Source organism: Pelodiscus sinensis, chromosome 2 (assembly GCF_052426305.1).
Source record: "Pelodiscus sinensis isolate ZL-2025 chromosome 2, ASM5242630v1, whole genome shotgun sequence".
Taxonomy (NCBI): domain Eukaryota; kingdom Metazoa; phylum Chordata; order Testudines; family Trionychidae; genus Pelodiscus; species Pelodiscus sinensis.
Genome location: NC_143053.1, coordinates 94,747,325 through 94,763,562, shown reverse-complemented (window position 1 = coordinate 94,763,562; position 16,238 = coordinate 94,747,325). Strand labels below are relative to the sequence as shown.

General features: G+C 38.2%; 1 protein-coding gene across 3 annotated transcripts in view; it reads right to left on the bottom strand.

Moving 5' to 3' along the window:
• The window catches only part of DOK6 (docking protein 6), a 363,863-nt gene that overhangs the window by 42,351 nt on the left and 305,274 nt on the right, over positions 1-16,238 (bottom strand). For all 3 annotated transcript variants that reach the window (XM_014572701.3, XM_006121422.4, XM_089776322.1), the window contains exon 7: positions 10,142-10,259. In XM_014572701.3, coding sequence (XP_014428187.1) covers positions 10,142-10,259 — 118 coding nt within the window. The remainder of the gene's footprint in view (positions 1-10,141; positions 10,260-16,238) is intronic.

The window sequence follows — 16,238 nt, the reverse complement described above, 5'->3', positions numbered from 1 at the left end:
AATCTACAGTTTCTTTCTCTATATAGTACTCAATCCAAAAAGTTTTGTCCCAGCAAAAGTCTCCAAAGTTCAATTCAAGATGTCTTAATTAGCAGAAAATTGTTTCTTATTAACTATAATAAATGGTTCTTAAATATACACTCTGGGAATAATGCTTTCCTTGGCAGGTAGAAGTTTAGGATGTTGCCTGTATTAGGAACACTGTATTCAGAACTGGGCAATAATGGATTTTTCAAAATGAAATGTTTCAGGGCAGTTCAACAAATAAAAAATTAAATATTTTGATTTGGGAACATCAGAATATTTTGATTTGATTGAAAATGCTGAAATGAAACACTAACTTTTCTGAACTGAAATATTTTGGAGCTATTTGTTCTATAAAAATAATAGTTTAACCCTTCACCCTGATTTGGAAGAAAACATGGTAAAATACAAATATTTCCTGGATGGATAGTCTGGTTTTCACTCCCTTTTACTTATGATTGTTGCAGTCACTGATATGCAATATTATTTGTGCAAAAAGGAATAATAAACCAAACAAAAATCCATAGTGGGATGTTTCAGAAAGTGGCAGCTGTGAAATCACATTACATGTTAAAATAATGGGTACAAGACTCTCCTACTTTCATACTATGAAATGCCACACAGAAGGTGGGAATCTATTTTTCCAGTGTCCTCATTTCAAAGTTCCAGCTATCCAAGATTGGATTAAGACATGCTTAAGTTCTAAACTACATCAAGTTTAAGAGGCCCCAAAGCATTACCAAAACGGGTATATTAATCTACCAGAAAGGACAATGAAAATAGAAAAATAAAGTTTTATATTTGTACATATACTGGTACGTAGGCAAGGATGCAACTAATAATAGCAATTTACTTAGCTTGTGCATAAATCCGGAACTGCAGGCATCTTCAATTAATTAAAAACTTAGGGTGATTTTCTGGAGATGTTCCCTTCCTTCCCCTCTCTTAAAACAAGTGGTCATGACAATGGGATGAAAAACACAACTCATAGCGAAATATTGCACATGACTTAAAAAATTGTGTTCAGAGCTGCATCTTTCAGGAATCTATATAAACTACTAAATGCTTTTCTTGATTGCAAGAGTTAGCTACAGTTAAAAACAATACTGAACTCAAGGCAGAGATGTTCATGTGTGGACAGGAGTCAAATTAGGGGAAGCACACATATTATATGTGGTGCTAACAATGTAACGAAGACAAGCCCAAAGAGCAGTCAGTATCACAAAACTTCATTGAAACAACCATCTGCCACTCAGGAGACACACAGCCAAAAAAGGTTGAAGGAGCTAGGTAGCCCACATTAATGAAACTATTTAAAAATCCAACAGTTGCTTGCATTCAACAGGGAAACATTTTTGTTGCATTTTTTACACATTCAAAATGCCCTTAAATTGCTAACAGCTTATGTAGTTTCACTGAGGTGATGTTCATTGCGAGAAAGAGTATCACAATCAGGCCTTAAATGAATACAGACCCTTCATACGTGACATCTGGGTAACCTTTAAAATAACTTACAGCTTTCTCCCTTGTTTTACATTGCCCATAACTTTGAGAATCTCAAGGGTGAAAGTAACTTAAATTTCTTACAGGTACTCTCCTATCACAACCTGGGTCCCTGCCAGCTCTTTATACAGCTCCCTGCTGGCTTTTGGTGCAGCTCAGCCAGCTGTTGCCAGAACTGCACACCCCGTTACTTTAACCTCTTCTCATACCTCAGCCAGAACCATTCAGAATGAATGAAAACGTGAAACTCCAGCTGGGCGGCATTGTCCTGAGTGGCCAAGCCACACAGCTTAAGTGAACACCGGTGACAGTGCTACTTCCCTTAATTCTGTGCTACTGCTGGCAGCAGTGCTGCATTCAGACCTGGGCCACTGGAGAGTGGCAGCTGCTGGCCAGCATTGAAGGCACCCTTCCTTCTGCATTGCTACCTTAAGAGCTGGGCCCTCAATCAGCAGCTGCCACTCTCCAGCCACCCAGCTCGGTAGGCAGCAGCAACCTTCTGCTAAAATAACTTTGTGACCTCTCCACAACTCTCTTTTGGGTTAGGACTCCCAATATGAGATACACTGGTCTCCTACGTGGAATCTGTATAATGTGAGGTAAAAGCACACAAAAGTCCAGGTATCAAGGGGTGAGAGCAGATTTCATAGTCTGTGACAGGCTTTTCATGGCTGCGAATTTGGTAGCGCCCTACACGTAGGATATTCACAGCCTGATTCTGACTCTTACCCATGTCTCCTGATTCTAGCCTGGTACTATTTCTGCTCTCTGCTTTCTGACCCCCCAGCCTGATACCATGCTTGCTTATGGGACCTAGCTCTTCTGATTCCTCCAGCTCCTCCTCAGTGACCACAGTCCCTGCTGTGCAAACCTCATTCTCGTTCTGATCACTAGGCTAGACTGCTTAAGCCCCAGTCCCTGACAAAATTTTACACCCCCTCCCAAAAAATAAAATAAAGAAAGTCTTGGAGGGGGCACAGCCAGTATATGTGGAGATTTAAATGTCCAGACTTATATTTCAATGTCTATACATTTTTATAAAATGGTTTTAGAAAAAACAATGAAAAATGCACATTAACAACAAATTCATGTATATAGATTTTAAAAAGTTTCAAGAATAGGAGCAAAGATAGCAGATAAGATTAAAGAACCAATACAATATAATAACTCTGAATAATGTGAATCTTCTGGGTACTACTGGATATAGTTGGTTTCCTATTTCTGGTATCCTTTATTTAGACTTCCAGCTTTATGAGGTTTTACTTTAATGACCTGCAAGTCCTGATTATAGATTCAGAAAAAAAAGGCAAGGTATTTTATCCAGCTGCTGGCAGACACTTAATGAAACACAACTGAATGTTCCAATTTATATACTGTAACGTTTGATATCAATTGCATTGTTCAAGCACCAAAAGTAAATGGAAAAAGGAATTCTGCACTTAGTTGCTGTGAGTACGAACAAACAATGGAACTGCCAAAATGATGAATGCCCTGCTATTCTTTTTACATACTTTAATTTGCAGAAAGTTACAGAAGCATAAAGGAAATGCCCATAGGATTAGTCTAAAAGAGAGCTATGCAGGATCATTCAAACAGCTCTAAGTACTTGCATATTCTCTGAATATTTGTAATGAGCTGCCAACTAACATTCCTTCAACTTTGCAAAGTCTGGGAATTTGTGTAGCTGGGAGTAATCATGTGAGTGTGACATTGTCATTTTCTTAGCATTAAAATTTTTAATCTCCAGAGGTTTAACTGGCACCAATATCAGCCTTGTTAGCACTGATAAGTCCTTTGCAGTATACTGAAAGAGGAGGAGAGTTCTTACCTCACTAGTCCGGGAAATCAGGAGCCATAGGAGAGCACTGCTTACTCAGGCCAAGGAAAGGAGGGGCACCTCCCTGGTGTTTTGATCAGAGAAAGTGGAACCACGATTTCCCTGTTCCCTTTCACCATTGGTTTCAATGGCAAAATTCCCATTGACTTCAAATGGGTCCAGGATTTCATACTTGTTTTGGTTTTATTTTGACATGTTCTCTTTATCTAAGCAGTTACTAGGCTTAGATTCGGCCCTACTTACGGATATTGGGAAGCATCTTACTCTGTTAAAGAGTCCCACTGAATTCAAAGGTGTGAAAAATCTAGTCCTTGACAAACAAGTTTAGATTAATTTAAGTTTGTTTTTCAATAAGTCTGAAGCAGAAATGCTCTTTGGGGCATTCACAATAAAACTGAATCAACATTTTCACTGGTGCCTCCCCCCCTTTATTTAATATAACTGTAAAAAAGAAGTTGCTTTTCTTCTCAAAATGAAAATATGCAGAGTTATCCTGCACAATGCTTTTGTAGTGAGCATTTACTCATGCAGGCAGTCTCCCTGAAGTCCATGGGACTATATGTGAGAGTATGTGTTCATTCACTTGAGTGATGGATATACTAACAAGTGCAGAATAACAAGCAGAACCTTAAACATAGTCATAACTGGGTACCTGACGTTGGTATCTGAGCCTTAATCTGGATTTTCTTGGGTTAAGACTTGCCTTTAATTAGATTTTCTATATTTTAAGGGTTTTCAATTATAGGAAAACAGAGTAGAGAAAAAGAAAGAAAAGCTAATAGATTATGTACCAACATTTAATTTTGACCTTAATTAAAAATATCAAATACATTATATCAAATTTACAACATCCGTTCAACTAAGAAAGAGAAAATTGACTTCAGAGCAAGAATTACAATACTAAATTTCAGCTCAATGCAAATTTTAGTTAAACTGCTAACTTAAACGCTACTTTTAAACAGGCTTTGTGACAATTTTAAATGATAGCAGAGATCTAGGCTGTCAGCTATGTATAACTATTCAACAAAGTTCAGATCTTGTTGCTTATTTTGGATTATAGTGACTTTAAAAACTGGTGTAACACCAATGTCAGAATAATAGTAAAGAACATAATTCGAGGGGGACACATTTTGTTTTTACACCTTTATTTTACTTATTTTTGTCCAGGTATTTACAAATTAGCTTGCCCTTTGCTTTTGAGGCAACTAGATCAAATGCTCTGTGTGCCTGGAAAACACATTGAAGCTATGTCTACACTACATCCCTCTTTTGAAAGAGGGATGTAAATTAGATCAAAACTGCAAATTAGACAGATCGAAACTGCACAGGGATTTGAATTTCCTGTGCTTCATTTGCATAATGACAGCCACACATTCTTTCGAAAACGGGTATTTCAAAAGTGAAATTGCTGTCTAGATGAGGTTCTTTAAAAAATACCCCTTTTTCGAAAGATCCCGTAAACCTCATTTTTTGAGGAGTACAGGATCTTTCAAAAAAGGTTTTTTTTTGCCCCCAAAAGAACCATGTCTAGACTGCGGTTTCTTTTTTGAAATACCCGTTTTCAAAAGAATGTGTGGCCGCCATTATGCAAATGAAGCATGGGAAATTCAAATCCCGGCTTCATTTGTAATTTTGATCTAATTTACATCCCTCTTTTGAAAGAGGGATGTAGTTTAGACATGCCCTTAGTGACAATGAACACTCCTAAATACCAGAGAAAATATACTGTCTTGAAAATACGGCGTCTGTTCATCAAATCTGAGAGAGTTAGAGATTTTTAATTCCTGTTCTGGTTACTTGCAATCTGAATTGGAGCTCAAGTGTACTCTACAGCTGAGATATCCAATTGTCCCCTTTTAAAAATAATATTTAAGGTATTAGCAAACAACAGATGGAAAAACTCCCTGGGCTTACCATTAAATATTAGTGCAACACATAAAACTGGGAAAAAACATTTTAGTGCCCAGCAGTTAGCAGACCAAATGAAGTGAGAAAAATTCAAATTAACTCCAAGCAGACTTCTTTTGGCTATTAATTTAGTTTGCTTAAAATACTTTGTTTCCCTTCCTGTAGAAATTAAACGTCAAAATAAGAGACTTGTTCTTTATCGAACTATTACTGATCAGAGTATCCTGGATTAAAAACATTCAGAATAGTCATTTGATAGAAAATCAACTGTTTACCCACATAGAGAAGGACTGCAGTACAGTGATAACAGCCTTTAAACCTGTTATCATCAATGGTAACACCTTGTGCTACTGTTAATAGCAAAATGTCTGCTGAGAAATTCTGGCTAACATTAGTATTAACAAACTGTGATGGTTGGGAGGACAATCCAGCTACCAGCAGATTCAGTCACAACCTGTCTTTAACCCTAGGAGTCTTGTGGCTGTACAGCTTTGGTCCATAGCTCTGACCCCAATAATTTGCCACCAGCCCTTAAGCCTCAAATTCACCCCCAAAACATCCTAATGCAGGGACAAGTCCCTCTCTCTGTACAGAGGAAGTGTAAGGTTCATTGACATTAGAACACTCCAACCTGTTAGCTGTCTAAGAGCACATACCTTACTAAACTTGTACAACACTGATGCTTTATAATGAAAGCAAATAAGTTTTAGCCAAAGAGCAAAGATTAAGAGATACCAAGTAAAAGAGATAAAGGTAGAAATGGTTACAAGCACATAAACACAACCAGAAGACTAAAGCTAGCAAAACTGTGTCTTTGTTCAAGCCTATTTCTCTTACTCACAGTCTCCTTGCCAGCTTTTACTGCCTAGCCTGGCCAGGACCAAGCAGAGACACCAAATTGCTTCATTTATTTGTCTTCTATAGTTAAAGATAAAGCTGGAGTCTCTAAACTCATTCCTCATACCATCCAGAGTTATCTTTGTCTTACAAGTCATGAAGGCTTTCTGCACCCCATAAGAGGTCTGGTTTCCCGTGCTCTCCCTGAAGTGCAGAAGCTGTGTGAATTCTCTGTCTCTCAAGTTCGTGATCAGGACAATCCCCGTGATTAGTTCAGTGGCTTTATATACTGATAATATACGAACTGAGGAAAATCCACTTCAGTTTGTCTAGGACAGATCTTTTGGTCATCTTTAACTTGGCTAGGTTGTTCTGGTCTTAAACACGTTTTACTAACATCATACAGAGGGAATTTGTAACTTCATATATAATGCTCACACATGCATTTTACAATGCTAATAAAAAACAGCACATTTTTAGCTTCCTTATGTCAAAAGAAATATTTTGTGTAAATATTATTGCAGCTGTGTGTAGGGTGTAAATACAGGGATGTCTAGGGTTATGCGTACTAACGTTAACCTTCCTGACACCACCTGAAGGCTCCTTGTTTATCAGCTATGACAGGGGATTTGATAGAAATAATGATACTATCTCTCTATATATTAAAAATTCCTGTAGGACAACAGAATGATGTCATCACACCACTTTGCATCTTGTCTGCCTCCTTCCTCTCTCCCCCTTCCTCTCTCTCCCAGCTTCAGCCCAATCCCGCTGCTTCCCCTTGCCACTTAGAATTGCTGTTTTAAACCAAACCCCTGATCCCCTTCCTCCACCCCCATCCACAAGGCTTCCAATGCCAAGAAACATGGCACAGTAGCCCCACATCACAGCCATGACAGCCCAGGGATAAGGCAGGGGAAGAAAAGAATGCTTTACTCCATTCAAGATGCTTACATTACGGGATGAATTCAGGACTTAAACATGTGTTTCAGTGTACCAGTGTTTTCTCTTCTGCAATCTTTGCAGGAGCTTCCCACCTGCTGCGTTTAATTTATATGATGATTAAAAAAAAAAAACAACCCACAAACAAAACAAGCAGCCCAGGTCTTTCATCTGTGCACTACACTGCACCTGTTTTCATGAAAAAGTGTAAAATATTTTCTCAGGAAAGATAATTCAGCCATCCTATCATTTCTCACTTGTAGTTTTAGCTATACAATCATAATGAGAAGCCAGGCAAAAATTACACAGAGATAGATAACATGTAGATTTGGGGTTTTTAATAGCTTGAATGAAAACATTCTTATATATTTATTAAATTTTAAAATGCATAAAGAACCTCTACCATAAAAGAACAAATTACTTGCATTTCCAGTTAACTTAGAAGTTACTAATTGTCAGCATTAGTCATCATTATTAATAATTTTACTTATATTTTAGCACTTGGAAGTTCTAAAAAAAGTCAAGGCCCACTTATCCTGGATGTTGTTCAAACAAATAATAGGAGATGATTAGGACTGGCCTTGGGCCCTGAATATCCCAGCGCCTGCCCACCCAACTGCTCACTCACTGCCTTGGCTGGGAGCTGCCCGGCCACACAGTGCTGCCAACTACAACATGCCATCTTGGCCTGCAAACTCTTTGGAGAGGCCTGGAGATGATAGGCTGTTTGAGGAGAATCTATCTAAATACACAAGGCAAAAGGCACGAGGAGAACCTAAAGCACAAAGAGATGAACTGACTCGCTCCAGGTTCCAACAACATGTCATTGGCACGACTGCAATAAGACTCAAGTCCCTGCTGTCCCATAACAGATCCCATCCTCTAAAAAGCACTGCCTTTTTCATCAAATCTCAGAATCAGGCCTAGTTTAAGTCAAGCCAATGACAGACACCGTTTGTCTCTAGATATAAGCATCTTCCCCAAAAATCACTAATATTTTAAGACTTTTTATTTTAGTCTTGAAACTCATAATCAGTTTTATGCAGATTTAATCAGATGCCCTGAAGCTAGCTTACAGAATATTAGGGCATATAAACATGGCCATCCTGAGTCAGATCAATGGTCTATCTAGCTCAGTATCTTGTCTTCTGATAGTGGCCCATGCCAGAGGCTTCACATGGAATGAACCAAACACGACAATTATCAGGTTATCCATCCCTGGTCTCACACACCTAGTTTCTGGCAGTCAGAGGTTTAGGAATACTCAGAGTATAGGGTTACATACTTGACCATCTTGGCTAATAGCCATTGATGTACCTATCTTTCATCAACTTATCTAATTCATTTTTTAACTCAGTTATGCTTTTGCCTTCACAACATCCCCTAGGAACAAGTTCCATAGGTTAACACATCATTGTGTGGAGAAGCACTATCTTATATTTGTTATAAACCTGCTGCCCATTCATTTCATTGGGTGACCTCTGGTTCTTGTATTATGTGAAGGAATGAAAAGCACTTATTCACTTTCTCCACACCATGATTTTGCGGACTTCTATCATATTGCTTCTCATTCAACTCTTTTCTAAACAGAACAGATCCAGTCTTTTTAATCCTTCCTCGTACAATAGCTGTTTTATATCCCTAAAAGTTTTAATTGGCCTACTCTGTACTTTTTTCCAGTTCCAGTATATCTTTTCCAGGATGGAGTGACCAGAACTGCACACAGTATTCAAAGTGTGAACGAATCATATGTTTACATAGTGATATTAAGGTATTTTGTCTTACTAACCATCAATGGTTACTTAACATTGTTATCATTTTTGACAGTTAATGCATACTGAGCAGATGTTTTCAGAGGACTATCCACAATGACTCCAAAATCTCTTTCTTGAGTGGTAACAGCTAATTCAGACCTCATCATTTCACATGTATAGGTGGAATCATGTTTTCCAACGTGGATTACTTTGCATTTATCAACATTTAATTTAATCAGCCTCTTTTTTGCAAAATTTCCCAGTTTTGTGAAATCCCTTAGTAACTCTTTTCAGGTAGCTTTAGTCTTAACTATAATTAGTGATTTTGTATTATGGAAATTTTGCCACCTTTTACTAGATCATTTACGAATACACTGAACAGCCCTGGTTCCAGTACAGATCTCTGAGAGGACCTTGCTGTTTACCTCTCTCCATGCTGAAAACTGACCAAAACTGTTCTTTGTTTCCTATCTTATGACCGCTTACCAATCCATCAGCAGACCTTCCGAATTCTGAGAAATTGGTGAGGCATGACTTTCCTCTATAAAAGTCATATTGGCTCTTCTTCAGCATGCTTCTATGCATATGAAAATACTCTTCTTTACTATAGTTCCTACATTTTTTTTCTTGGTACTGAAGTTAGGTTTACCAGGTTGCAATTGCCGGGATCACCTCAGGAGCACTGTTTAAAGACAGGCATTACATTAGCTCCCTTTCCAGTCATCAGGTACAAAGGTTGATATTGGTTATGTATCATAGCAAGTAGTTTTGCAATCTCATATTTGAGTTCCTTTAGAACTCTGAGGTGAATACCGTTTGGTCCTCCTCATACTCTATCCTATTAGAGAAAGGAGATGCAACAAAAGCTCTTTGCTGAACACACCATCAAACAGATCCAAATGCCAGCCATTATTTAGGTACTTATAAGTTACTATGTAGAGTCTTTTATTTAAATCACAGTATCAGATGGACTTTCTGGTGCATGGCAATTCTGGAAGTAATTTTTTCCTTTAGTATAACTAAACAAAATTGTGAATAGTCTTATGGCACGTTAAAGACCAACAGATTTATTTGGACATACGTTATGCCTAAATAAATCTGTCTTTAAGGTGCAATAGGATTCCTCATTGCTCTTGTGGGTACTGACAAACATGGCTACCCCTCTGATTAAAAATAAATGTATTGCAAATCTCCAGAGTTCCTCTATGGCTGGTGACAGCTGATAAACTGAAATGAACGGGAAACAACCAATGCAAATAAAAAGCAATTAGCATGAATTCTGTTCAATGTGAAGGATGCTAAATGGACATGCCATTTTCTTTGTAAAGTTACTTGCCTTGTAAACTGTAGATTTCTCCAACACTGTTCTGTCGGGTGATGTGATGCCAGTATGCACTACGGGGAAGTGAGATTGACTTCGATAGTGTCATTGGTTCACTCAGACTGGTCTGGAGCTAAAAGAAAGCAAATATAAATGGCGAGTCGTCCATACACTCATTTGGCAGGTATATTTCAGTGCTTTAAAACTGGAAAAAGAACCATAGTTAGGATGTATATTGTATTCAATCAGCACAAGTTGTATGTTATGATTTACTTCCTATGAAGAGCATCAATGCTAGACATAGGTCACTGGTATTCAGGAAAAAAAGATATTCCTAAATAATGGGATTTTAATAGGTCATTTTTTCCCTGTTTCTGCTCAAACTTTCCCACAGCTGTTGTTTGTGTGGTCATGCTTGTAATGCTTTGGTCTAATTTCAGTTGTTGTGTTTACTGTGCAGGTGACTAGATGGTGTTGATGACTTCTGATGTATAAGATGTCATACTATATGGCTACGTCTAGATTGCATCCATTTTTCGTAAAAGGGATGCACATTAGATGTATTGCAATTGCTAATGAAGCGGGGATTTAAATCTCCCCTGCTTCATTAGCATAAAAATGTCTGCCACTTTTTTTCGGCATGGAGCTTTACCCACCCATATAGAAACAAAATTCTGAAAGCAACATGCCAAATTCTTTATTGATTCATGCAGAGTGCTACCCAATTCCTATCAATGGAATTGACTTTGAACCTGGTCCATTTTCCCAGAGATGCATTCATGGATTTAACAAAATGTGGCTTCTGAAGATACACAGAGGTAGGCAATGGACAAATTGAGCCAGAGATCAGATAAAGTCCATTGAAACCCTACGATAAAAAAATTGCTCCTAAAACAAAAAAAGGCAAGAACTGCTATGGTACACAAAAGCACAGTTCTGAGAGCAACTGCAGGGCATCTTTTTTTTCTCAGTATCTTGTAATTTAATGAGCAAAACATCTGATATTAAACATTAGACAGGCAGATATGTCACTAGAGCTAGATATCTTTCAGACAGTTTCTACCAAAAAGAGAATGCAATTCATATTTTATGGAAATATCACCCTCAAGGAAAGAGCACTTTAAAATACATCATCGGTTTTTATTTCAGGCCTATGTTTAAAATATAAATACGGATCTTTAATTGGTGACAGTAATGCCTATTAATAGCATTAATGAATCCATAAAGCTAATCTTACTAATCTTACTAATTGGCATGCTCTAATTAACCACAGTCCTGACTCCCCCTTATCTTTTTTTTATTTTTAAACAGAAATTTCTGGTCTAATACAAGAGTTAGTCAATGATAGAGTGGATATTTTTAGACACTCAACTGCACAATATTACTGCAATGTTAAAAAATAATCTTGGGGAAGCTATTATCTGATGGATAAATGGTTAATTAAAAAAAAAAACCTTGTTATGTACTAGACTAGGGGTATCTCTAATGGAACAAGTTGGAACTAGTTTGTGAAGAAAAACAAGCTATACCTATATATTATGTTTTATTTATATATAATCATTTATATTGGAATCTTCTTAACACAACTTAATATTTAAGGAGGACCCAGGAATTAAATTAATCAGGAAAGTAGATTCAGTACTGCTAATTAATGGTACAAACACTCACATGATCACAGGCTTAATACATATACTAACATAGTCACTCCCACATGAGTTAATTGGTAACTTTTTTTGTATGTAATTCTCTTTCGCCAGACCCTTCCAACCTTCTAGCCTTTTGTTTTGAGTGTAATACAATACAATCTGTCCTTTAAATTACATTATAAAAATGAAAAAATAAACAGTTTTTACAATCAATATTTTCAGTTAATTTATTATTGGCAAATCTTCTGTGCTTCTTATTCCCCTCATCTGTAATTGTTGACCATGCCATCTTCTGCAAAATAAAAAATTAAAATGCATTCCTATGGTTGGTTTTTGGAAAGAACTACATCCAGAACAAACAAACAAGGTGGAGTAAGCCTAATAGTGTCAGAGGAAGAACAACACAGTAACACACACACACACACACACACACAGGGACGTTAACAACAAAATTGCATGTCCAATATTTCTTTATGGGTAATTTGATGTGTGCAAAGAAAAGAAAAAAATTAGGGCTTAAAAGAGGACAGAGAATTGGACAGGAGCTTTATGTAGAAAGACAAACAAATAACTTGTTTTTCTCTTGTTTGTTCCTTCTTTATGTAAACCTTGATCCCTTCAGTTTCCTAAACAATACCTATACAGATTGACTTAAGTTACACTAGTGCATTTTTTTAACGTAACCAAGATCTAAGTTTCCTTTAAGAATATTTTACTTGTCTAATATCTACTAAGCCTTATTTACTACATAGAGGTAAATCAAGGGTTTTGAAATATATACCCTCTATAATGTGTTGCTGCAGGTGACCTGTTTCTAGCAACAGTATAATGGACATGATTCTCCTCTTCATTTCAACAATATATTGCCACTGACTTTCCATCATTAGCAGAAAGAGCACAAGCAGGCCTGCTGTTTTCAGTGAGGTTAAAGCCAGAAGGTACATAATGGCAGAAACAATACTGAAGTATAGAAATAAACTAGCATTAATATTAAACAAGTACTCAAGTTCCTATTAAACAAAGATAGGACCAGTGACAGAAGCAATGGAATAATCACAACAGGATTATATTTCCATTTAACAGCTCTAACCATGAACAACGTCATGAATGATTTTGCTATAAAGATTTTCTTTAGATTCACTGAGAAGTTAAGAATTGCAAATATCTAGTCCAGACCTTGTTGCCCCAGGATCTGGGGAAAGAAATGCTTATTGTGATTAGAGGCTGGAAGTAAAAGAATAGAAATGGGAAGCATAAATACATAAACCAAGATCAGAATGACCCATATTTCTTAGATTTAAAACAATAAAAATATCACTGACACATATGAAAGCCTTTTCTTAAACTGGCATGGAATAACCATTAGTCTTGTTTTCTCCAGACAACTGACACTTCTCTTGATCTTGGATCCCTGGGTTTGAGGACACACTTGTTAATTCCTGGTAATCCATGTTGATTAAATCTAAAGTTACAATTTCTAAGGGACTCTAATGGATGAAAATGGAAACTCTTCTCATTGTAAGCCACCTTCAAAAATGTTAATAGTGTACCTTTATGAAACAAGGTACAAGGATTCACCACTGATGCTCGAGGGGAGAACTCAACTGACTTTAGTAGTGTTACTCCCTCTGATGCTGCAATGAGTTTGGGTTCTAAAAATGCAACCTGCTGAATATGCTAGAACTTTGAGTTTTGATGTATAGCATGTCGTTCTCTCATTTTCCTCCTACCCTTCTAAAAAATGTTGACATGTTGAAGGGCACTAGAGAATAAAGTCTTCTCTTTATTCAAGAGCATGAAAGCATGGGTGCCCCATCATCTTAGTTTTTGGGGTGGCTACAAAGTTAGTCAAGAACAATTTTGTGCATTTTAAAAACTAGTCCAAAAGGGATTCTACTGAGGCCACTGACTGATCTCACATTCTCACTAGACATGATCTGGTTATTCAAATGTCACCAGAAACTAGTGCACAGTGGATTACAAACAAACAAAAACCTCCCTTCACTGAACTGAAAAGTTTTGCAAATGTATATTTAAAATACCTTGTGATAAGTCTTAGTGCACATTTCCCCTCTAATTTGTTTACTGGAATGAGAATTTTTAGAGAGCATTATCTCTGGACTCCAGCAAGAAAAAAACACAAGTGATTCCAAATTGCATGAATACTGAGTGAACAGGACGCCAAGGTATAACAAAGTTTGTCAAATTCATTCTACCAATGGAAATGTATGGGGCCCAATAACTATTTTAATTCAAACAGACAGAGGTAGTTTTTAGCAGGACCAGCAACAGAAACATAGTATATTGTCCTCCCCCTCCGCCCCATTAAAGCCAATTTAGATTTCCCTCTTTCTACCCCTAAGGGTACGTCTAAACTACATGCCTCTGTCGGCAGAGGCATGTAGATTTGTTTGTTCAGCAAAGGCAAATGAAGCCGCGATTTAAATGATCGCGGCTTCATTTACATTTACATGGCTGCCGCGCTGAGCCGACAAACAGCTGATCAGCTGTTTGTCGGCTCGCGCGCTAGTCTGGACGTTCCCCCTGTCGACATCAAAGCCCTTTGTCGGCAGCCCCGGTAAACCTCATTCCACGTGGAATAACGGGGCTGCTGACAAAGGGCTTTGATGTCGACAGAGGTTACGTCCAGACTAGCGCGCGAGCCGACAAACAGCTGATCAGCTGTTTGTCGGCTCAGCGCGGCAGCCATGTAAATGTAAATGAAGCCGCGATCATTTAAATCGCGGCTTCATTTGCCTTTGCTGATCTGTCTAATCTACATGCCTCTGCTGACAGAGGCATGTAGTCTAGACACAGTTTAAGGATGCTTCTGTACTAAGAAGAACTTGGAAGGGAAGAACATAAGAATAGCCATACTGAATCACACCTAAAGTAATCTCAGTATTCTGTCTTTTACAAATCCATGTACCCTAGAGGGAATGAATAGAACAGATAATCATCAAGTGATCCATCCTCTGATACCTATTCCCAGCTTCTGGAAATCAGAGGCTAGGGACACCAGCCCTGCCCATCCTGGCTAATAGCCATTGATGGACCTATCCTCCAGGAATATATGAGTTATCTTTTTGAATCCTATTATAGTCTTGATGAGGGAACCTTCCCTCTTATCCCATGACAGTTTACCTGACTTAAGAGCCTTTGATGAGGGAGCTTGTTAAGATTTTTTTAAAAAGCTAAGCTCACTACATCCACTGGATCCCCCTTGTCCATATGCTTGTTGACTCCTCAAAGAATTCCAGTAGATTGGTGAGGCATGATTTCCCTTTACAAAAATCACATTGACTCTTCCCAACAAATTATGTTTATCTGTATGTATGACCATTTTGTTCTGTTCTATAGTTTCAATCAGTTTGCCCAATATTTAAGTTAGGCTCACCAGCCTGTAATTGCTGGGATCACTTCTGGAGCCCTTTAAAAAAATTAGCTATCACCCAGTCATCTGGTACAGAAGCTATCATTAAATGATAAGTTACAAACCACTGTTAGTAGTACTGCAATTTCACATTTGAGTTCCTTCAGAACTCTTGGGTGAATACCATCTGATCCTGGTAACTTACTACTGTTTAGTTTATTTAATTCTAGATCAGCCTCTAATGACACCTTAATCTGGGACAGTTCCTCAGATTTGTTACTTAAAAGGAATGTCTCAGAAAGTGGGGAGGGTTAAAATGCTTTACTTGTACAATGTCTGTAACCTGGTGGTGGCAGCAAAGCACAGATTAACTTCACTTGCATGCATAATATAACAACAAATTATATGCAGGTAAGTGAGAGATGACTCCTAACATAATGCCATTATTATATGCTGTATATATATTCTTCCAATTCATATACCAAAGGCATTTTATGAGGACACATGAAATTAGAGTAGTGCCACTCTGGGGGTTGGGGATGGGAGGGGTCAGAAAGCCTATAAAGCTGAATTGCCTTGAAACAAGGACAATTCATTTTAAACCAAGGTTTGTGCATTACCTGATATCTTTGAAGAAGCAGGAGACGAGTAATACAGTGAACCATAACATTTACCAACATGAATATTATTGAATAACTAGCCAATTAGCTTGTCATAAGACGGGATTTTCAGGTCTTCTGTCCTGAGTTCTATCGCTCTGTCTCTCTTTCTCTCTCTCTCTCTCCTCCTACTGCCTCCCCCCTCTCTCTCAGCTCTCCTCCACCTCTTGCCTCTCTCTCTGTCTCTTTCTTTCTCTTCTCCCTCTCCTGCCTCTCACTCTCCCTTTCTCTTCTCCTCCTCCTCCTCCTGCCTCTCTCTCCCCTCCGTCTCTCCCTGCCCCCCTTCACCTTCCCCTTCCCTCCCACCGTGGTGCTTGGCTGAGTGCTGCCTGCTCAGCCGGGCTGCCATGAGGGAGGGGGACGGGATGGTGATGTACACGGCCAGGAGGTGGGGCCATATACGTCACCATCCTCCCTTCCCCTCCCACCCCAGG